Source organism: Grammomys surdaster, unplaced genomic scaffold (assembly GCF_004785775.1).
Source record: "Grammomys surdaster isolate TR1022 unplaced genomic scaffold, NIH_TR_1.0 201, whole genome shotgun sequence".
NCBI classification, from domain to species: Eukaryota; Metazoa; Chordata; class Mammalia; order Rodentia; family Muridae; genus Grammomys; species Grammomys surdaster.
The window spans coordinates 8679152-8702656 of record NW_021604646.1 but is presented as its reverse complement, the minus strand read 5'-3'; the positions used below and the strand labels follow the sequence as shown (position 1 = coordinate 8702656).

General features: G+C 48.0%; 1 protein-coding gene across 5 annotated transcripts in view; it reads left to right on the top strand.

Annotated features, from left to right (window-relative positions):
- Slc12a3 (solute carrier family 12 member 3) overlaps nt 1–14775 on the top strand; it is a 37290-nt gene extending 22515 nt beyond the window's left edge. For 4 of the 5 annotated variants that reach the window (XM_028770382.1, XM_028770379.1, XM_028770380.1 and 1 more), the window contains 5 exons: nt 478–589; nt 3716–3802; nt 4437–4572; nt 5869–5936; nt 13269–14669. In XM_028770382.1, coding sequence (XP_028626215.1) covers nt 478–589; nt 3716–3802; nt 4437–4572; nt 5869–5936; nt 13269–13410 — 545 coding nt within the window. In that variant the 3' untranslated portion in view covers nt 13411–14669. Of the gene's footprint in view, nt 1–477; nt 590–3715; nt 3803–4436; nt 4573–5868; nt 5937–13268 lie in introns of all 5 variants that reach the window. The other variant, XM_028770381.1, reaches the window with a different exon arrangement.
- The last annotated feature ends 8730 nt before the right edge of the window (nt 14776–23505 follow it).

Genomic DNA, 23505 nt, shown 5'->3' with positions numbered 1-23505 from the left:
TCCTACTTCTTGGTCATGTGTTCAGTTTTCAAGAAATAAATGAAGATCATCCTGATCTTTACCTGCAACCACCCTCCCTGCCTCACGTGCCAGATACTCAGTGCCAGCCTGCTTGTTTAAAACCACATCATTGGCTGGCCATGGTATTATATACCTACAATCCCATCACTTGGGAGATAGAGGCAGGAAGATCACTAGTTCAAAGCCAGCCTCAGCTACATAATAAAACCTTGTCTCCAAAAGGCCAAATAATCATATTTCTGAAAAATAAAGAGCCAAACTCCTGCATTAGCCAAATAAACCACAACCCACTGAGCACCATGGCCAGTGCATTGATTTAGTCTGGCAAGCTTCCCCACGGGTGAGGAGCTAAGGTCCAGAGAGGAGAGGGTTTGCTGTGGTGGTGTGGGGTGGAAACACACAGAGGGCTCTGTCCTGAGTCCTTTCCTCTCGGCTCCTGGGGATCGTCCCTGCCAGGCCTCACCCTCCTCGTCCCCTATCTCCTGCACCGCAAGAAGAGATGGGGCAAATGCAAGATCCGAGTGTTTGTTGGGGGCCAGATCAACAGGATGGACGAAGAGAGAAAGGCGTAAGTGGGGACCACAAGGGCTGTGCTGACCTGCCATCTTGCCTTCCCGAGGCTGCCAGACTCCCTGTCCCTGTGCCCTCCAGCTCTGCCCATGGGTGGCCCTGAGGTTGTCCCAAAGCCGAGGCCAGCCTCTCTCCAGCTCACAGTAATGGTGCCTGGGGCTCATGCAGGAGCTCTGTCCATTTCCGAAGGGTTGGCTTCCGGGCCCACCTTAAGGAGACGCAAGCGTCCCGGTGTTTGCTCTGATAGGAACATGTGGTAAGTGCTGAACTTTCAAGACTCTACAAGGACTGACTCATGGAATGGCAGGCCAGAGGTAAGTGAAGCAAGATTAGAATGCTTCCTGACAGTGTCCCCAGAGTAGGGATGCAGGCTCATGGGAGACATGAGGTGGCCAGGAGATGCAGTAGGAAAAAATTGGAAAGTCGCACCGAGTGTCACGGTGAGGAGTGACTTTTAGTTCCCTTTCAGGTCTCTGGATAATTTGGCAGCAGATCTTGGTGTAAAACTGGCCTGGTCTTGAGCTCAGCTGGACTTCTAAGCAAACAGAGCAGGCCTGGATCACTGGCTTGGCAGGCAATGTCATCTGCCTAGAATTTGGTGACACTGATATATTTATATGGGTTTTATTATAACCTCTTTCTGCTTTCTGCTTCAATTAGGAGATAAAATTTGCTTCTGAAATATATCTTACTTAGACCCCTTTTAATGACTATAACAAAACACCTGAGGCAGTCTGTCTCATAAAGAAAAGAGGTCTTATTTTTATCATGGTTCTGGAGTTTCAGTTTAAGGGCCATGTCTATTGACATCCTTCTTGCTGCCAGACATCTAACATGATGGTGACACAGGGTATCATATGGCAAGATACTGGATGTGTGTGTGTGTGTGTGTGTGTGTGTGTGTGTGTGTGTTCTTCCCTTTTTCTTATGAAGCCTCCAAAGATCAGTTCAACCACGGGATAGAAACTTAGTGACCTGGCTTCAATCTGAAACATGTTCCAAAGTTTCTATCCATAAACACCAGAACAGGATTCTATTTCCATGATCTCACTCCCACTTGCTGAGGATTAGAATTTAACCTGAGTTTAAAGGGTAAACAGTATGCAAATCACAGCATTAAGACAGAATGTGACTTGCCTTAAATAAACGCAGAAGTGCACAGAGAGGTGTGGCCATGGCCGTGTTGAGTTGGCCTGAGTTGTAGGGGAGGAGTTGGGGCAACAGTGACTTTTCAGAGGAGGGAAGTAGGAGCAAAGGTCATAGATGAGACAAGCTCAGACAAACGGTGGCGGTTTGTCCAAGGAAGGGCCTGGTGCAAACTCCAGCACAGGACAACAATAGGAGGTGACCCCTGGCCTGTACCACTCTTCCTACACCAGAATCCCCCCCCCCCCCCCCCGTTCTTTCTTCTGCTCACCCCATGAGTTCAGGGAGGCCCAGCATACTGCCTTCTCCCTCAGCCCCCTGTACCCTGTGAGAACTTCACCACCAAAAGGGCCTCTTTGGCAAGGTCACTGACAGCACTGAGAACAGCAGCCACCTGGCTTTCAGGACTTTTAAAGAGTAAACAGGCCAGAAGGCTCTCCAGCAGTCTGTACTTCCTGTCCCAGCTCTAGATGGCAGCTGGGTTCCCTGAGGTTTGCTTAGCTCAAGGTGGCCCCATTGGGTAACAGCATGTCCTTCTTACAATGATCATAAAAAACCCTCTGTCCCAACTGCTACTTAGCAGGTCATGTGATCTGCTGGCCCTATGACCCAAGGACTGCTTGGGCTCCTAACCGATACCTGGATGAAGCTGCCCCGCTTCTGGGAATGGAACACTGGTTATGTTTTCTGAGTGCGCAGGAAGCCCTGGGTATATAACACACAGTGCTGAATGCACAGAGTGTAGCAGCAAGCATTTGGGAGGGGGATGCAGAAGAGGCAGAAACTCAAGGTCAGCATGGCACATACCTTTAGTCCTAGCACTTTGGAAGCAGAAGCAGGCGGATCTCTGCGAGTTCAAACCAGCCGAGTCTACAGAGCTAGCTCCAGGATAGCCAGGGCTACACAAAGAAACCCAATGTCAAAACAACAACAACAACAACAACAACAACAAAAAACAAACCAAAACCAACCAACCAACAATAACAAAGGCATAGCAGGCTGGGGGAGGGACTGGAGAGGTGCTTCCCCAGTTTATTACACTGGCTGCTTTTATAGAGCACTCAAGTTGGAGTCCCAACACCCACATAGGGCAGCTCACATTGTTAGAACTTTGGCTCCAGGGGATCTGGTATCTTCTGGCCTTCTCAGACACCCTTACACACATGGCATAAACACACACATACATGTAAATAAAATTAATCTTAGAAAAAAAATTTAAGTCCCACCTCTAAGCCGGAGCTGTCTGTGGAGGCCTGGGCCTTTAGTCTCCCCTTCCCAGCATGCTCTGTGTCATCCCAGCTGCTTCATCCCCTACCTTTGCTCACTGTCTTCCTTCTCCAATGAGTCTGCTTGGTGGGCACATCACATCCTGGAGGCATCACCCAGACCATGCTTTGCCAGAGTTTCTGGCCCAGCTCTGGGCTGGAGTCCTACTGCGACGTTCTGCAAGCATCTTGGGAGATTCCAATGTGGACATTGTCCTACCCCAGTTCCTTGGGCCTAGAGCAACCTTCTCTAGTGTGCACCAGCCTACCAGATGGCTGCTTCCTCTGTGAAGTCTTCCATGACTATGCCCTCCACTGTGAGCGTCTCCATCACATGCCAAGTCTGTACCGTCCGACGCACACAGATCCTGGTTTTTCTCTTAGCTCGGGTTTGGTGTTGTCTTTGTGTCTACCACCTCTCTTCAGTTTCTCTCTTCGGTTTCTCCCTTCGACCTTCACTTCTCAAAGTGTGGTTCCACCCTGGCCAGCTGACACTGGTTCAGAATCAGCCGGCAGACACTTGGGAGATTCCAGTCAATTGTTTTTCCACGTGGCTTCTCTCACGTACTCCACCATCTGTCTCACTGTCTAGCCACCATGCCCCCCTCTGTTAACCCCTTCTGTTCTGTTCATTGTTACACACTCAGCCAGGCGCTTAATGAACATCAGAACGAGTGGATACTTTTTTAAAAAAATCTGCATCTGTCTTCCAGGATCATTTCTCTGTTGAGCAAGTTCAGACTGGGATTCCATGAAGTTCACGTCCTTCCCGACATCAACCAGAAGCCCCAGGCCGAGCAGTGAGTTCTCTGTTGGGAGTTCCAGACAGAAGGGCTGGCACTGGCCCTGCAGATCCCTCTGCTTGCTGCTGCTTTCTTCCAGCCCTATTGGCTCCTGTGCTTCTTTTCACGTGGGCCTCAGGACCTTTGCACAGACAGCTGTTTCTCCACCCAGCCCCTTCTTTCTGCCTTATGCACACAGCTGGCTTCAGAAGAACACACACCTCCTTCAGCTAGCAGAGACGCCTGTCCCACCTATTCCCTGTCACAGGACTCAGGGCATATCTTCCTAAAACACCCACCTTGTGTTTGCTTGCATCCACCAAGCTCATCAGGAGTTCAGTGAGGATGGGATCCAGTCTGTCTTGCTGACATAGGGGCAGCAGCATTTGATGCTACTGGCTGAGTGGGGAAGGAGGGGAGGGTCTGGGTCACTGGACAGCTTGTGGACTTTTGCTAAATGTCAGACCTAAGTGTTAAGGGCTGGTGCCACATGTAAGCCATTCAGTGCAAATGGCAAAGTTGGATGAGTTCAATCTGAGGGGTATGTCCTTGTGTGTGGTAATCCTAGGTGTCCCCTGAGCTTCCTCCAAGTCCCTGGCTCCCCCGGAAACAGGGCCCTGCCACCCAGCCTCACTTGTATTTTCCTTCCCAGCACCAAGCGGTTTGAGGACATGATCGCACCCTTCCGCCTCAATGATGGCTTCAAGGACGAGGCCACTGTCACTGAGATGAGGAGGGACTGTCCCTGGAAGATCTCAGATGAGGAGATTAACAAGAACAGAATTAAGGTGCAAGAGAGGGAAGGGGCTCACCAGGGTTTGGGGGTCCCAGCATGTGTCCCCATCCTGGGCTTCTGGAATCCTCACTTGGCCCTACCGTACTTGCCCTGAGCAATTTCTGAGATGTTCTTGGGCTACATGAGAGGGCAGCATGAGAGAGCAGAGCCTCATCCTGTCCTCTGTGAGGAGGCTGACCCTCCTACAGTGTAAGTGGGTCTGACCATTGATGGTGTTCTTCCAGAGCTGTGTATACGGCAGGCACGAGCTCTCTTGACATTGTTTTCAGTGGTATTTGTAGTCAGAGTAAATAAAATGGCAGGGCCAGCCAGGCACCCAGGGGCAGATCTCAGTTCTCCTCTCAGTGGTCCTGAACTGGGGTCACTTGCCACCCTCCTCCAGTAGGGACATTTGTCAACTGTCTAGAGATATTTTTGGAGGTCACATCAAGGGATGTGTGTTACAGCTGTTATGTATTACATAGAGACCGGGGTCACTGCTAAATGTCCTACAAGGCACAGGGCAGCCCTCACAGCAAAGAACTGGGCTTCCAAGATGTCCACAGTGAGACAGTGAGAGTCCCAGACTGGGCTAACTCACTTTCCTTGGATTCCTTTCTCAACAGAAAGTATTTATCCACTCTCAGGTCCGGGGAGTTGACCTCATTTCTGAGGGACTCAGAGGCAGCCTTAGGTTGAGGTGTGTCCCCCAGCCAGCCCCACCCACCCTGGGACTTTGAATGTTTTCCCAGCCTGGCACCAGCTGGCTCTGTAGAAAGTACTAAATAAATAAGCAGGGTGTCTAAAGACAGCCCTCTCCAAGTCCTGCTGCTGGGGAGGCTGAGTCCTCCAGTCTTTTATACAGAGAGCCTTCCGTGTGCCAGGCCCTTTGTCTGCCACTGAACTGAGCTGTGAATTAGCTCATTTGAATTCTTCCACATCCCCTGGGGAGGACATTATTATACCCATTTTGCAGAGGTACACACTGAAGCTCAGGGAGACACTGTACCTTGCCCAGGCTCTCTGCCATGAAGCTGTGGAACTGAAGTTTCAAACCAGCAAAGAACTTTCTTCCCATTATCACGCTGATCATGTCAATAAAGTCAGGCAAGGAAATAAAAAACAACCAAACTGAAAAACAAAACAAACAAAGGAAAAGTGCATTTGGTGCTTAATTCCCATGAGGGTCCCTTTATTCCTGGGGGTGGGGAGTCAGGAATTGTTTAGGGGAATAATTCTGTATCCAGTTAAACTGGGGGTGGGGTGCTGTTAAGGAAGTAGGGGTGACTTTGACTTTCCCTGGCCCCAGTCCCTTCGGCAGGTGAGGCTGAATGAGATTCTCCTGGATTACTCTCGGGATGCTGCTCTGATCATCCTGTAAGTCATGGCGGCTGGCGGGAGGAGTGGCCTGCTGGGATGATGGTAGCTGCTCAAAGGGATCCAGGATGCTGCAGACTCAGCCTGGTGGATTCTCTTCTTGGTTTTTCGAGACAGGGTTTCTCTGTGTAGCCCTGGCTGTCCTGGAACTCACTCTGTAGACCAGGCTGGCCTCGAACTCAGAAATTACCTGCCTCTGCCTCCCAAGTGCTGGGATTAAAGGCGTGTGCCACCACGGCCCGGCTAGCCTGGTGGATTCTCAAAGGACATGGCCAGTCCAATGTCTGACTCACAGCCCTGGCCTAAACATGTTGATCTTCCTTCCTTGTTTACTTCTTTTCCTGCCAAACAGACTTGGCAGATAGAGGCAGCTTGTCATAGAAGCCAGAGTGTCTCCTAGCTTGGAAACTGTCCAACTCTCATTGGCTATTTGCCATCACCTAATGATTTGAGGGCTGAACCTGGACAAGTGGAATGGAGGCTACTTTGGCCACACTGTTCCTCTGGAACGACACCCAGTCCACGCTGCCCTCCAGTGTTGGCCAGGGCAGGGCAAGTGGACAGGAACAGTGGCAAAAAGGGTTCTCTATGTGGCTTTAATCTCTCTGGGGCCAGGAACAAGAACATGGCTAACCAAGACCCCCACATCTGTTGCTTAGGGTAACATGCAGATTTGGTTAAGATATTTCTCCTTCTTGCCGGGGGCCAAGCACTTTCTCTGCTCAGGCAGGACATCACACTGATAGGACTTCTACCACATGAGAACTTAAGCCCCTAGCCTAACATCTGGAGCTTGCTATGAATCCCTAGATGGGGCTCAAACCAGGGATCCTGCCACCTCTGCCTCTTTGGCAGTCAGCAACAAAGAACATGTCAAGAAGTGGCCTTCTTTTCAGGCATGCTATGATATAGACCTCAGGGGGTCTTTTTCTTAAAATCTTGAGGTAGCAGCAAGGAGGAAGGCCAGAGGCAGTCTTACTTGATAATAAGATGGTCGTGGACAGATGACGTGTCTGTGTAGTTTTAACACCCTTCTTTTTAGTGTGCATGAATCTAAACTGGTGCAGAAAATAATTAATCCCAGTCAGGGGCTTCTACCCTGCCTTGATTATTCAATTCCCAGATAAAAGACACATGCTGCCTTTAATTTATAATAAGCCTTTGTCAGCACTAAAGCTGGGCAGAGATCTACCCTCTATGTTGTTAGAATCTACTTTACCGTAGATAACTCTGAATTATTACTTGCTATGTTCCATCTGGGCTGCTCTTAACTGCAATTGGCCAGCCCTCATGGTCATGATTTTAAGATTCTTACCCCATGGTGTCTTCTCTTTTCCACAACTTCCTCTCTCTTTTCACGGTCTCCTCCACCCCAAGCCCTAAGCCCAAGGGATTAGAAACCCTAAATCCCGCCTAATGGCTCTTTTGCCCAGCTATTGGCTGTTGGCATCTTTATTCACCAGTCAGGGATAACTTGGGGCACGGGACAAGGTCACATAGAGACACCTATAAGCAGTCTCTGGGAGCAACCAGTATTTGGCTTAGCAAAAACAAAAACAACAACAAAACAACAACAACAAAAACGAAGTCTCAACACTAAATATGCTGGAAGACCTACAAAGTATTATCTGCTCTAGAAAGTAAATCTCTATCTGCTGATACAAGCAATACAGTAAAGGTTCTATTGTTATAATAAGCACTATGACCAAAAGCAAGTTAGGGAGGAAAAAGTTGATTTCAACTTACAAGTTCTTGTCTGTTGTCCAGGGATGTCAGGAAAGGAGCTCAAAGCAGGAACCTGGAAGCAAGAAGAATGCAGAGGCCATGGAGGAGTGCTGCTTCCTGGCTTGCTCTTCGTGGCTTGCTCACTCTGCTTTCTTATAGCACCCAGGACTACCAGCCCAGGGCTGGATGGCATTGCCCACATAGCCTTGGCCCTCCCATATCAATTAGTAATCAAGGAAATGCTCCACAAGCTTGCCCACGGGCCAGTCTGGTGAGGACATACCTCAATTGTGGTTGTCTCAAAAACTGACTTTATAGCTGGGCAATGATGCATGCTTTTAATCCCAGCACTCAGGAGGCAGAGGCAGACAGATCTCTGAGTTCAAGGCCAGCCTGGTCTACAGAGTGAGTTCTAGGACAGTTAGGACTATACAGAGAAACACTTTCTTGAAAAACAAAACAAACAAACAAAAAAACAAAAAAAACCCCTGACTCTACCTTATGTCAAGTTGACCAGAAATTAACCAGGACGAGCAGAAATGTGTGGCAAAGGCTGTTTTAGTTAGTTAGTTAGTTAGTTAGTTAGTTAGTTAGTTAGCTGTTGTGTTTGTTTTTCTGTAGAGAGGCCTCAAGCTTAGCACCATACTGGGTTTAGAATGCAGAAGACTCAAAAATAGTCCATTCCCAACCTGGTTGCCTCCTAGTCTCCATCAGCCATACCTGACATTCAATTCACAAGAAGAGACTGCTATCAAGAAGTCCCTTGAGGGTGATGGGAGAAAATGGGGTTTCCATTGCACACAGCCAGGAGTAACACATTTCCATGAGGGGACCAGTATTGTTTCTGTCAGACTGTGTAAGTGTCTCTTTGAGAAGATCAGCATGCCAAAAATGCCTGAGGCCTTCCAGCAGATGAACAGGAGAGTGACAGATGGAGTCTGAAGCCTGTGATAAGCAGGCCATCAGAGTCCTGATGCCAGCAGGGTCTGGCCCTTCAGTCTTGTCCACAGACTCATGGGGGTTCATATGGCACCAGCCAGTCATTCTGTATGGAAGTCAATGCTGCTTTATTTCTACCAACAGAGTTTGGTCAGCAGCTAAAGGTTAGACTGTGGGGACGGTGTGTGTGTGTGTATGTGTGTTGTCTTCTTGGACAGTACTCAGTCAACCAAGGTTCAGAAATCACGTCTTTAGTCCACTCAGAACTGTAACAAAATACACACTGGGTCTTTTATAAACAACAGGAACTTACTTCTTGTAGTTCTGGAAGATTCAAGATCTAATATCAAAATGTCAGCAAATATGGTATCTGGTAAAGCCAGCCATCTGGTCATAGATGAGAGTCACATGTCATTAGGAGACCCCTTGTCATTGTGTCCACACATGGCAGGACATGTCTAGAGACATTTTGTACAGAGGTTGCTAAGCTCTTGACCTTACCACCTCCCAAAGCCCCCAGCTCCTAAACCCTAAACCCATCACCCTCCAACCCAGAGGGAAGCATTTCAACTAGCCATGTATATTCAGACCACAGCAAATGGCTTATTGGCTTTGTTCTTGTGAGTTACTTTACATGTGCCCAAGGACAGAAAGACATGCAGGACCCTTAGTGATTCATGGTGTTCTGGATAGAGTGGTGGTCAGGATTTCAGACCAGTCAGCATCAAAGCACAGAGATCTGAGCTCTAGCAGTTGCCAATCCTTCCCTGGGCCACGCCAGAGGACACTAGAACCTACATGCTTTTCCTCAAGGGCTGGCTCCCTGTACTGGGCTCTCGGCAGCCAAAGGGTGGTGTCACACGCAGGTAGTTGAATTCTGCCTTGGAACACCCTCCGGTGGGGCTTACAGCATTGAAAAAGTCAAGACTGTGAAACCAAGGCATTAAGCCAGATGTGGACCTCTGAGGTAAGCCAGATGTGGACCTCTGAGGTAGGGCCCTTCTGGGGATCCATGACACCCATTGTTGAGCATCTCCCAGGGTCTGCAGGAGGTCATGTTTTCCTACTGAGAAAGTGCTGAGGGAAGGGGTTTGTTCCATCAGCACCTCCCAGAGAATGTTCCTAAAGCAAAGGTTGGGCCCAGGGTGTGGCCTCAGTCAAGAGAGTGGAGGTGGCTCTGAGACATCTAACTGTCTGGGGACTCTGAGGTGTGAACTGTCCAGGGTGCATGGGTGGGACAAGCGGCAGCTTTCATAGTACGGTCTCTCTTCAAAGAAACACACTGTAATTATGACCTGCTGTTAACTGACTGTGTACCCTTGGCCAGGAACGCCATGTCTCTTTAGCCTTGATTTCCCTAATGACTCCTAAAGCAGGTTCAGGGTTCTTTTTCATCACACTTCGATCTCAAGTTCACTTGCTATAAAATGAATCCATCTCTGGCAGAGGGGGAGGGGGATGACACAGGACAAGAGGAGATTTTACCTGAGTGGCATCTCTCACCCCACTTTCTTCTCTCCCCTCAAAGTTCAGGAAAAGTCAAAAGCTCACCAACTAGTCTTGCGGGATTAGCTGAGAGCAACAATGGTGTGTCTGGTCACCGGGGAGGTGACACCTGCACACGCCCCACCCTAGCCAGCTGACACCCAATGGGGTCCCAGCTCTTGGGCCAACTCCACAGAGCAGCTGTGTGTGTGTGTGTGTCCCAACCCTCCCAAGTTGGAGACCAGCCCAGATTTCTCAGGATGTAGTCAAGGTCAGCCTCATTAGACTTGGAAACCTGGAAAATGCAAATTCTAGTCTCTTCCAGAATGGGGCTAGGAGGGGCTCAAGACTCCTGTCCCCAGAGGAAAACAAACGAGGAGCACTCCTCACTGGACCAGGTAAAATGGATGTCTAGTCTAGCTCCAGCTTGCAGCAGAGCCTGGCTTTGTCTGTCTCCTACTCAGTGGCTTATCTGATGACCCACCCCCATACCTCCACCCATGTGTGAGCACAGCTACACCTGCACAGGTGTTGAGCTGGCACTGCACAGGTATTATCCCCACCCCACAGGCAGGTTAAGAGCCTGCCTGTTCCTGTGGGGATCAAGGTACTCCTTTTCTCAGTAAGGATTTCCTCCACATTGCCAAAGAGTAATTCATAAAGGCATCCTTACCACAGTGCCCATGCTAAGGAAGATACTGCAAGCATGGGAACTGCTTTAAGGATCATAACTAAACTGTGTTCCTTGAGACAAGGACACTGTCACAGGAGTTGGATCCTCTACTCAGGGCCTTCCAGATGGGGAGTGGACTGGCACTCAGCCTGGATTGGTTCCGTTCAGGGACTTCTGAATCTAGCATTCACCCAACATTGCCTTGCAACTTTGAACAGGACTTGTTTTGTTCTCAGCTTTGTTCTAAAGATCAGTGGTTTAAGGAAAGCACATCCTGTTGGCAGGAAGAAGCATGTCATTGGCTAATGCTAGAGCGAGTTAAAGGTGCTCTTCCTGGGATGAGGCCACAGGCTCCGCTGAGGGAGGGAACTTCATGCTGAAGCTTGCTGTGGGAACTGTGGGTGTCTTCTGGCTCTGAACAGGCAGGCACCTGTGCCCCTGTGGCCTTTAAAATTGGTGAACTCAGTTCCCAAAATACTGAAGCATTTCCCAGATGGCAGAGCCTTCCACATCAGGAGTGCCTGAAAATCTAAACTCTGCCTTTCTCCTCTCTTGTGCCATTTCCATGGAAGATCACTAACCACTTTCAGATGACGATGACAGTTGCTTAGTGACATAGACATCCTTGTTCCCACCCACCTTCCCTGCTCTTTGGGACCTTATTTTCTAAAAATAGGGCAATGCCTGATGTTCTGACCCTGAATTTTAGTTAGTGGTCACAGGCATGGTGAGATTGTAGCAAGCAGATCCAGCAAGTAGAAAGATCTAGAAACCTGGTTTGAGACCCATCTCTACCGCCTGTACTCTGTATGTGTCCACAGACAGCCAACAAGGGCAGTACCTCTGTGAGTACTCTATTTAAAGAACTCCGAGGCTCAGTGCCAGTGAGGCACTTTGCCAAAGCCACCAAGTTGAGGACATTGCAATGCCAGCACTCGGGCAATGTCTATGGGGTCAGATTCTGAACTCTGAACCCTAGTTCAAATCTGCCTGGCTAGCTGCTCCAACTGGCCAAGTTCAGTTGGGGCACTGTCCACTGCTGGTCTGTATTAGAGCTCAGATGGAGGAATTGTCAAGGGTACAATCCCTTACAGTGCCGTGTAAGCACGGGTATCCCAAATTCATGAACCATTGCTGAATCTGTGGGATGCTATATATCCCAGAACCCTAGACACTGGGACATGGTCCCAATGCATCTTTAGAATTCTTAAAATGGTAGAAAAGTCACTTGCTTATCTAAACAGCTAAACATGACTGAACAGCATTCTAGGATATACTATTACCTGGATGTTGTTTTGCAGCTGGGACAAGAGGCCCCCGAGAAACCATGCTGGAATCTTCCCTGACATCCTTCATGGGGCAGGGGGCGGGACAAGGACATAAGGACATGCAGCCACATCACAGGAGCATGTCACATTGTGGCTTTGGGAAGGTGTATGGATGGAAAGGCAAGCCTGGCATGGTGCTAGTGACCTGGTGGGGTGACCTCAGCCACTCAGCATATATGTTTTGAGTCTGTCTGTCTCAGAATGTATTTATGCACAGAGGGAAGGGCCACACAAAACTCAGCAGATGGATGAACACATAATCCAATGAGGGAGACAGACAGCACATAAACACAACTAATGATGCCTTTAAGATTGTGGAGGGCTGTGAGAACAGTCAACTGGGAATTGGATGGAAAGGTGTGGTCAATCAGAGGAGCTGTCCGCAAGCAGCTGGATGCCCTCAAGCCTGGATGATTCAAAGATTCAATCAGAGCTGGGTATGATGGTTTGCCAAGTCCAAAGGTCTCAAGACAGGAGCAATTTACTACCATGACTCTTCAGGAATGATTAAGGCTGAGTGAGGTCGGAAGGTATGTGAGTTAGGGTTTCATTCCTGTGACGAGACACCATGGCCAAGGCAACTCTTATAAAGGAAAACTGGGGTTATAAAGTTTAACTGGGGCTGGCCTACAGTGTCAGGTTTTAGTCCAATATCATCACAATGGGAAGCATGGCAGCATGCAGGCAGACATGGTGCTGGAGAAGGGGCTGAGAGTTCTACATCTTGATCTGAAGGCAGCAGGAGTCTGTGTCCCTGGGCAGTGCTTGAGCCTGGGAGACCTCAAAGCCCCTCCTCCAGTGTCACACATCCTCCAACAAGGCCACACCTACTCTAGTTAGGACACACCTCCTAAACGTGTCACTCATTTTGGGCCAAGCATTCAAACACTTGAGTCTCTAGGGGACAAACCTATGCAAATCACCAGAGAAGGGTTTCAGGGGACTGGGTCATAAGGGAATGTACAGCCATAGGTCTGCTTAAAAATACTTTGTGACTGAAGATGCTGTTTGAGGAACTGTGAAAGACAGCAGGGAGGTCTTTTTTGCAGGGAGGTCTTAAGGTGAGTGGAAAGGAGTGGTGAGCAAGCAGGAAACAGAAATACTCTTCAGAAAACAAGCCCTGTACTGGGCTGTGTGGGAAAGCCCTGGATAATTCCTCTGCTCCTGCTCTTCCTCCTACAGCACCTTGCCCATTGGAAGGAAGGGGAAGTGCCCCAGTTCACTGTACATGGCCTGGCTGGAGACCCTGTCCCAGGACCTCAGACCTCCAGTCCTCCTTATCCGAGGCAACCAGGAGAACGTGCTCACCTTTTACTGCCAGTGATGCCCGGTGTGGTGGTTCCTGCCCAAGGCTGAGGGCTTGAGATGGAGTCAAAACTCACCCTCTCCAGCTGGAGAAGAGGCTTCAAGTTCTGCTCTATCATACCATGTACCAGTGTCTCGGCAGAAGATGGTGTTTCCAAGCTGGCTGAACCCCACCAGACACACTTTTTGGACCTTGAAGTTACATGGAAAAAGTCTCTGGAAGATTCTCTCTCTTTTAAAAAGCTTTTATTTGTCTTGATGACCAAAGTATTAGTCATTGATTCAGTCTTTAACTTGTATACAAATTGAGTCCCAGCACTGGGTGCACAACTTGGCAGTCTCTCTTGGGACCCTCCCTGCACCCATCCCCAAAGATGTCTTAGAGCAGGAGCCTATCCTGAGGACTCACGCAGAGTTCTGATGACCACAGGGTCCTCTGAGCTGCACAGCCACACACATTTCTTCAGCCCTAACTCCTGTTGCTTCTCAGTGATGGCTCCGGGGTGGTCTTACTGATTCTTTACACGAGGGTCCTCTAGGTACTTTGATTACAAATTCTATGGTTTTCCCGGAGACTCAGAACACACAGAACAATGGCAGGGAAGCATCACAAAATGGTACTTACTCTAGAGGGTGCCTTCCAGTATTTTCTGTTCTGCTTCTCTCTCTTTCTCTCTTCCTCTTTCCTCTCCCTCCCTCCTACCCTCCTTCCTTCTTTCTGACAGAGTCCTGTATAGTCCAGGCTGGCCTTGAACTTGCTCTATAGCCAAGAATAGCTTCGAACTGCTGATACTCCCCCACCCCCAGCTTCTACTACAGAGCACCGAGATTCCAGGCACATGCCAGTATACCGGCATGTTTTCTGTGGTGCTAGGGATCAAACCTATGGGTTTATGGGTACCAGCAACTATGCTAACTATGCTCCTTGCCCAGTCTCTATTCTGCTTCTTTTTACGTTGATTGCAACCTACTAAGTGATTTTCAGACCCACTCACGTGCAGCGACCCAAGTTTTGAAAAACAGGTTTAATGGTTTGTGTGTAGGGTTTGTTGCTGGTTAGTTTTCTTGTTGTTCAGGAATTTTGTTTTGTCAACTTGGCAAGAGCTAGGGCTATCTAAGCAGAAGGAACTTCAATTGACAAAATGCCTCCCTCTGATTGGCCTGTAACGATTGATGGGGGGGCGGGCTAGCCCACTTTGTTGCTGTGCCACCATGTGCAGGTGGCCCTGGAGTGTATAAGAAAACAGGCTGAGCAAACCACAGGAGCAAACCAGTAAGTGTTCCTCCGTGGCTTCTGCTTTAGTTCCTGCCTAGAGTTCCTTCCCTGACTTCTCTTCATTATGAACTGTAAACCCTAAGATGAAATAAACCCCTTTCTCCCCAAGTTGCTTCTGGTTCTGATGTTTACTGCAGTAATAGAAACCCTGACTAAGCCTGGGCACCGCTGAGCATCACAACCATATCCCCTCTGTCGCTCAGGAAAGCAAAGGAAACCAGCAAAGCTGGAGGGAGGGAGGGAGGGAGAGAGAGAGAGAGACAGAGAGAGAGAGAGAGAGAGAGAGAGAGAGACAGAGAGAGAGAGAGAGAGAGAGAGAGAGAGAGAGAGAGAGAGAGAGAGAGAGAGAGAGAGAGAGAAAGAACCTGATACGGGGAGGGTTGAAAAAGAAGACGCACAAGAAGATGCAAGGTTCTCGGAACCGAGGGACAGGTTGTTACACTGTGGGGCTGGAAGAATGGAGAGCAGTGATTTTAAAAGCAGAGAAGGTAAAGAAGATGCCAAGATAGGCAAAGGAAGAAAGGAGGAAACAGATTCTACACAGCCCAGGACTGGAAGGATCCTCCAACCCAGATGAAAGAGAGCAGGTTAGCAGATGGTCAAGTGCATCCGGGTGAGGTAAAGTGGTGGAAGGAGCTGGGTGTGTGATAAAAGGACTTGCTGAGCAAAATGGGAGTCTGGCAGAGCTTAGCAGGGGTCTGTGCTTTGCTGTCACGAGACCCTGCACCCAATTCCCAGCTCTATAGAAAGTCCTGTCTGCACTAGCCAGTGTTGACTTTTCTGGAAATACATAACAATTTCCTGGCAAATGGTGTCCTCCTTCAGATACCAAAGAGTCCTTGGCTTGAGATTTTATTTTGGCTTTGGGTATTTAAATAAAATTTTTTCTAATGTTAAATACGTTTGTGCTGGCTAGTTTCATGTCAACTTGACACAAGCTAGAGTCATCTGAAAGGAGGGAACCTCAACTGAAAAAACGCCATCACAAGATCCAGCTGTGGGGCATTTTCTTAATTAATAAGGGATGGGAGAGGGCCCAGTCCATTGTGGCTGGTGACATCCCTTGGCTGGTGGTCCTGGGAAAGCAGGCTGAGCAAGCCAGTAAGCATCACCCCTCCATGGCCTCTGCATCAGCTCCTGCCTCCTGGTTCCTGCCCTGCTTCAGTTCCTGTCCTGACTTCCCTCAGTGACTACAAAATGGAAGTGGAAGCCAAATAAATCTTTTCCTCCCCAACTTGCTTTTGGTCATGGTGTTTATATCACAGCGATTATAAACCCCAACTAAGACAACGTTCGACAATAATAAAAATTCTATTTTTAAAAGAAAAAAACATTAAAAATATTGATTGATTGATTGATTGGGAGGTTTTACTGAACAGGCTAGGCTGGGCTTAGGACTTTGAATTCTCCAGTCTCACCTTCCTAAATGCTAGGATTATAGGTGTGGGCCACCTGCTTTCTCTCACTCCAAAAAAGCTTTGGGTTAACATCCAGACCCAAAAGCAGGACAAAGAACTTATTTGCTTAGGAACTCACCATTTTTCAACTATGAGAGGTGATTTTAAAAAAATGAGCTGTTGTTTTGCTTTTTGGGTTTGTTGTTTTGTTTTCTTCTCACCTGGATGGAACTTTTCTCTTGGTCCCTGAGGTCAGACAGTCACTTTGCTTAGAAATATTTACAGCTGTTTTTTTTTTCCCCCTCTTACTACATTTGCAGTCAGTTCCTTGGGGAGCACATTCTCCTCAGCCCCCTGATGCTACCCAGCTTTTGTTTTGGGATCTTACCTCAACTGAAAGGGAGACTGAGAACAAACTCAAATCTGAGTTTCTGACACTCTCCATTGTGTGACTTCAGATTCACTCCCTTAATCTCTCCGCTTACAAAATGGGAGAACCGGGCCACAGTAGGTGTCCCCAGACAGTTCGCCAGCCAGTGAGTGTGGCTTGGCCCACCATGGCTGACCAAATAGTTTCTTTAGCAGGGATGGGCAGGTGGGGGCAGGGTAGACTTCCTCCCCATTTCCTCTCCATGCCCCCCTTCCTGGTCCCCTGCTGTAGGAGCTTTAGGTCAGGTCTCTAAGGCACTCCATTCCCCCATTAGTCAGCAGAAGGAGAAGAGAGGCCAGTGCCCACTACAGTGTTCTTTCTGTCTTTGGCTAACGTTATTACATTACAAAACAATTTTAATTTTTACTTTTAATTATGTGTATGTATGTATGTCTCTGTATGGGTATGTACATAGGGGTGCAGATGTCATCCGAGACTAGAGGTGAAGAATCCCCTGGAGCTGGAGTTCCAGCCTGTTCTAAACTAACTGCCTCCTATAATTGTTGGGAACCAAACTTGGGTCCTCTGGAAGAGCGGATACCTGTTCTTAACTACTGAACCAGCCCCCCAGGCTCCACTTTACTACACTTTACAGCCAGGAGGTGGTGTTTCTGATCGGTGCTTTAGTCTTGATGCTCCCACAGGGAGGCAGTGCACAGGGGTGATGCCAGCTCTAGCCACTGTTGAAGGAGGTTTCACTTAGCTCCCCTGAGGGCACTGCTCCAGTAAGTAGCTCTTATTTCCCCCTTGGCCTTTCAGCCTCCAGAGTTACCTGTACCTTCTTTCAGCTCCCAGATAGATTTCTTGTGGCTTTGAAGTAATTGAGTACAGTCTGCTCTCTGCCCTGTAGCTCTCTGTTGGTGCTACATCTGGGCCTCAGCAACCCAGAGAGAGTCCTACTCAGAACTGAATCCCCTTCAAGTACTTGCCTGGCCTCTCCAGTGTGGTCAGGTTGAGGTGGGTTTCGCATGAAATGAGACCTGATGGAATATTCTAGAAGAACCACCTGGCTGAGAAAGCCCTCAAGCATATACAAAGCAGGCAGAGTGGCTTCACATGGGTCAGGGAATCAGCAGACAAGGCTTCAAGAATCTTTACAGAACAAGAAACCCAGCCACTGCCTGGATTGGTAATAACTCAGTTTGTGGGAAGTTTAGTCTTGTGACTGAAGACACAAGTGCCTCGGAAGGACCTGCTTCCCTAAACACACAGTATCAGTTCACTTTCTGAAGACACTTGAGGAGAGTCACTGGCTGGGAGGCCTGCAAATGGAAGTCGTCTGGGTACACACAAGACGGTGGCTAGTGGCAAAAGCAAGCACTTCTGTGAGTTACAAAGAAAAATGTTTCAGTAGCAAAAGATTCGGGAACTCTTGGTAACAAATCCAGGCGAGTCCCTGTGGAGAATATGGCATCGGAAAGAGGCTTGGAGAGTTTGTGTGGTGGTGTTAAACCCACCAATCAAGTATAAGACCACAGCCGGGCAGTGGTGGCGCACGCCTTTAATCCCAGCACTTGGGAGGCAGAGGCAGGCGGATTTCTGAGTTCGAGGCCAGCCTGGTCTACAGAGTGAGTTCCAGGACACCCAGAGCTACACAGAGAAACCCTGTCTTGAAAAACAAAAACAAAAAAAACAAACAAAGACAAAAAAAAAAAAAAAGAAGAAGACCACTACTACTGGTTTTGAGCCAAATTTGAAGCAAGGTTTAGGTGAATACTGGCCATGTTAATACACTCTGGCCAGGACCATTCTAGGGCTCTCAGAAAGTGGGCACCAATCACATTTAGCAGAAGCTTATAAAGGCACGCCCATAAGGCTGACATACTTCCCGTGAGGTCCAATCAGGGGCAAGCATATGTCCTGACTTATTTCCTGCCTACATATCTTTCAATTACCTGTAATCAAGCACATGAGGTACAGTTGGGTCAAACAAACTTGTTTAGGGAAGTGAAAACATGTGACTTATAATCTTCCATAAACATTGGCCTCCAGTATTTCAGAAACTATATCTGTCCTTGGGCAAGAGGCTTACAAGTTATAGACATTTTTGTTTATGACTCTCTTAGGCACAATGATTAAAACTTAAAATATAACTTTAGATCTCACAGAGCCCATTCTATATCTCCAGCTCTTAGGAGGCTGAGGCAGGAGAATTGCCCCTCTCTAAAAAAAGCCTTGAAGGATGGGTGTAGTGGGTTTAGCCTAAGGTTGCTTGCATTCTGATGTTAATTTGGGTCCCCCAAACTGCTTCCATAGTATTTGCGCATAGCTTTTGGGAACCTGCTCCCAGTTGGTTCTGATTAGTAAATAAAGATGCCAGCAGCCAGTGTCTGGGCAGGGCAAACTGAGACAGGACTTGAGAACTCCTGGGCTTGGGACTGGGGAGGAGGAGGAAGGAAGAGAGTGAGGAGGAGATCCGCCATCCCTCAGAAGAGTGCTGGACAGAGAAGCATAGCCGCCATGTGAAGGAGCCAGGAAAGGTCGCCCAAGAGGGCTGCCCAACTGAGTCCAGGGTAGCCAAGATAGAATATACTCAGGATTATTGGCGGGAGGTGGATTAACTGTGTGAAGTTTAGACAGTTGGCCCAGGTATTGTGCTGCTTAAGGTGAACCCGCCACTGGGATTTATTCATTATTAAATTCAACAGATAGGTAAGATTCAACAGGAGAAAGGAGAAGCAAGAGCTGGGGTGGGAGAAACACGCTAGCAGGAGAAGGAGCTTGAGCAAGGGCCAGCAAAAGAGCAACTCTAGATATGCTGGAAGAACCAGAATCAGCCAGTTTCCCTAGAGTGTGAGAAATGTGCACCTAGGCCAGTAAAAATGGCGGGGCCACCCATATAGACCCCAGGTATAATGCTGGCAAGCAACTGGGCATGGCAATGCATGCCTGTCATCTTAGGAGAGGCTGAGACAAGTTTGTGAGTTCAAGGTCAGCCTGAGATATGTAGAAGACCCTGTTTTAAACTATACAAGGTGGTAGAGGGTGGGCTTCCAGAAAACCCAGAGGAGCTCAGTACTGAAGGTGAGAGAGGGCAGATCCAGGCTTCAGGAAGTATGTTAACCAGGTGAAGGAAAACCAGGAGGACCCAGCGGGAAGTCGAATGGAATCTCAAAGCAGACAAAGCTCAACATTCTAAGCAAGGTGGGTGGAAGAGAGAAGAGGAAGGATGCAGACCAGGGTAGGAAGAAATGAAAGTGGGAATGGCCTGGATGCATGCATGAATGGACAGGGTCCCTGATGCTGAGCTGGGGCAGTTCTAAGAATAAAGGGCATTGGGACCCTGGGGTCAGGGTGTTAAGGCCTAGATAAAATGCTAAGGCCTAGGTAACTGTTACCTGGCTAACATCCCATTATAAGGGAAATTCCTCATATGTTTCTCCTGTTACTAGGAAACTTTCTAATGCCAAGTTAATTAAATATTCTGTTATGTTCTGTGCCCTTAGAAACCAATCACGATAGAAGTCAGTAGTACTGCTTTGTATAGTTACTTACAATAAGCTTGGACCCAAATCAACCACCGAACAGCACTTCCTGCACCTGTGTATGAGCTTTTATGGTATTTGCTTTTATAAGCTGCCCCTAGGATGGACCCCAACATAAGAGAGACACATACACCAATACAGGAAATTATTTGGAATCAGATTCTGTTTTGAGTAGTAGTGAAGTAAAATTTAAGTTCCCAAGACCTCCCTGGGAACTGATATCCTACTTGGCAGAAAAAGACATGTACTTGGGTAACTGACATCCTGGTTGGCAAGTTAAGACATGAATGTTACAAGACAAGTCCCATCCTGGTTGGCAAGTTAAGACATGAATGCTAGACAAGGCAAGTCCCCTGCCACAGTTGAATACCCCAACCAATGGGAACAGAATAAATGTACAACAAACGTGTACAAACGTGCTCCTAAGGAAATCCTCTATTCCTAGTTGGTGGAACAACTTGGCACAGATATTTGTAGATCTCAGGCTTAAAAAGCCCTATAACGCCTTAACTCAGGGTCACGTTTCAGTCCCCAAACCTGGATCATGGCCCTGATCCATCAGTCCTGGGGTGTATGCTCAATGAACTATTCGTGTCTGACTGAGATTAGTGTTCTTGTGGTTTGTGAGGGAATTCCTCACCCCAACACAGGGAATAGACTTAATGTTGTGGAAAGAGAAAAGACAGATTTGGCTGTACTGTTGTATTGGTTACTTTTTTTTCAGTGATGTAACAAAATATCAGAAAAAAGCAACTAAGGAAGACTTTTGGCTCTTCATCTGATTGGCTAGTCCATCGTGGCCAGGAGGTGTACTCTTAAGAGCCCGAGGCAGTGGCTCAGGGAGCAGAGGGAGATAAACGTGGTACCCGGCTTGCTTTACTCCTCTTAGTCAACCTGGGAGCCTATCCTACCCAGGGAAGGAGGACGCTGCTCACATCCCAAGTGAGTCTTCCTACTTCAGTTAAACTTCTCTGGAAACATCATCACAGACCTGCCCGGAGCTTTGTCTCTTAGGTAATTCTTAATCACATCAAGTGGATGGTCAAGATAAACTATCCCAGATATTTTATGTGTTAGCATAAACACATCCATCAGAACTGTGATCCAGGAGCTCTGGCAGAACATTTCACCACTGGCTGGAAGCCCTTGGAAACCATGAGCTGAAGGATTCCCGAGAGATACACTCATGATCAGAATACAGAAAGCATAGCCAGGAACCGTAAGCCACATTTTAAATGAGATAAAAAGAGAGCGCAGGGAACAGAGAGCAAATGCCAGAGCTTGGGAAGGCTCCTTTTAGCAGGCAGGAGGAACAGAAGGCAGCCATCAGTGGAGCTTTCCAAAGAACATTAGAGGGACTGGAGACTTCCCTCAGGGGTTAAGAGCACTTGCTGCTTTTCCAAAGGAGAAAAGCACCCACATAGTGGCTCACAACTGCCTGTAACTCCAGTTTCAGAAGATCTGACAAACCAGGCATGCACATGATACACACACACACACACACACATACACACACACGCACGCACGCACGCACTCATGCATACCTAATTTTTTTTTTTTTCAAGACAGGGTTCCTGTTTATGCCTGACTGTCCTAGAACTCTCTCTGTAGCCCAGGCTGGCCTTGAACTCAGAGATCTTCCTTCCTCTGCCTTCCCGGTGCTGGCATTAAAGGCGTGTACCACCACTGCCCAGCTACATATCTAAACATTTAAAATGATTAATTTAAAAAAATTAAATTAAACAAACAAACAAAGAGCGCTGCTGGTGGGACGGGGAGGCAGGTGATTCAGGAGGCTCTAAAGAAGCCGCTGAAGGACTGGGGAGACTCACACCATAGCTGCCTGGCTGAAGCCACAGGCTGCACTGCTGCTTCCTTGGTGCCCTACAGAGAATGGTTTGGGAGATGACAGGCGGGGAGAGGACTGAGGAACTGAAGTGCCTGTCCTTCTATCCCTGCTGTGCCAGCTCTGTGGCTGGAGCAGTCACTCTGGTCTTCACATTACCTTCTTATGTGGTGTGAAGGTGTAGAAGCTACGTCCAGTTCTTCCCCTCAGGCCTATACTTCGTGAAGTAAGATTCAGAATAAAAAAAATAGATTTAAAAAATACCTTGCCATATAGCTAGGCTCTTCTTTGACTAGGTCATAATTTAATATGCCCCATTTATTCTGGTCTACATTCTGCCACGTGGCTGGGTACCTGTGCTCAGGTACCATCATCACTCTGTCTCATCTTCCCGGAAGAATCTCCCACACCTCAATCTATCCCAGAATCCTCTCTGCCTCCCGGATGTCCCATCTCCTATTCTACCCTTTCCTATAGGCCATAGGTTTTTAAATTGACAGGCGATGCATCCATACAATACACAGAGATCCTTTCTACATTCAGGAGCCCTGTCAAGGCTAGGTCCCTCCAGACCGTCCTGGCTCAATTTTAACTTTGAACTGCGCGCACTTAACCTCTGCCTTTCCCAAAGTTGCATTTTGGGTTTATTATTCCTCTCTCTTCCTGAATGGAGGCCCCATCTCCTCTGCTGCTTCCTTGCCTCTTGAATCCTTCTCTTCTGACTTAATCAGCAGCATCCAACGTCTTCTACTCACCTCCAGTCTGGAATGGAGAACTGTAATTTAAGGTCCATTCCCATGTTGCCCCAGACTGTCCCAGCCCCCTTGCAGTTGGGTAGAGCCAGCCTACTCAGGTAATAGACTTTAGAAAAAGCACACTACTGCTGGGCTGCAGTATCGGAAGTGGAGAGTACAGCTCCCCAGCTCTCCCCCATTATCAGTGAACAGGAAGCTGCCGGTTAAAGTTAGATTTACAGAGAGCAGCTTTGATCATGGAGTCCGAAGGGGCCTGAAGTGCTGCCTGACCAACATCAAAATATTTGGAAAAGACTAATACATGTTTTGCAGACCACAAACACTTGGTGGGTCATTTGTTACTGCAGCATAGCCTGCCACCATCCTGACTAATATACTCCCTAAGATGGTGGCAATCAGACACTTCCCGTGAAGGGAGACTCCTTTGATTTTCTAACTCAGCTTCTCCAATCTCTCCGTTGTCGGCTTACTTGAATATAAAGTTGTATCCATGTCTTCCGTTATTCTTTTCTTTCCACACTTTCGTTTCATCACAGGTAGATAATCACTAAACATCCGTGCAGTGAATGAATGAAGAATGAGTGGATTACACTTGAAGGGGTGGGGAAAGATGCCAGCAGAATAAAGGTCAACAGAGCAGTGCATTGTGGGAGCAAGTGACAAGGTAGGCACCTAGAAAAGAATCCTGGACCTCAATAGGTCACTCCTGTAGAAGGGTAAACCTTCAGAAAAAGAGACACAGCACCAGCTGAGAGGCAGCAAAAGGGAGTCAGGTGTGTGTGTGTGTGTGTGTGTGTGTGTGTGTGTAGCTTCCTTAGAGGGGACTGTTCAAGGGTCTTTTCTTGGAGGAAAGCATAATTGGTTAGGGTTGAGAGGTTTAGGGTAATAGTTCAAATCTACTAGCCAGCTTTCATCACTATGACAA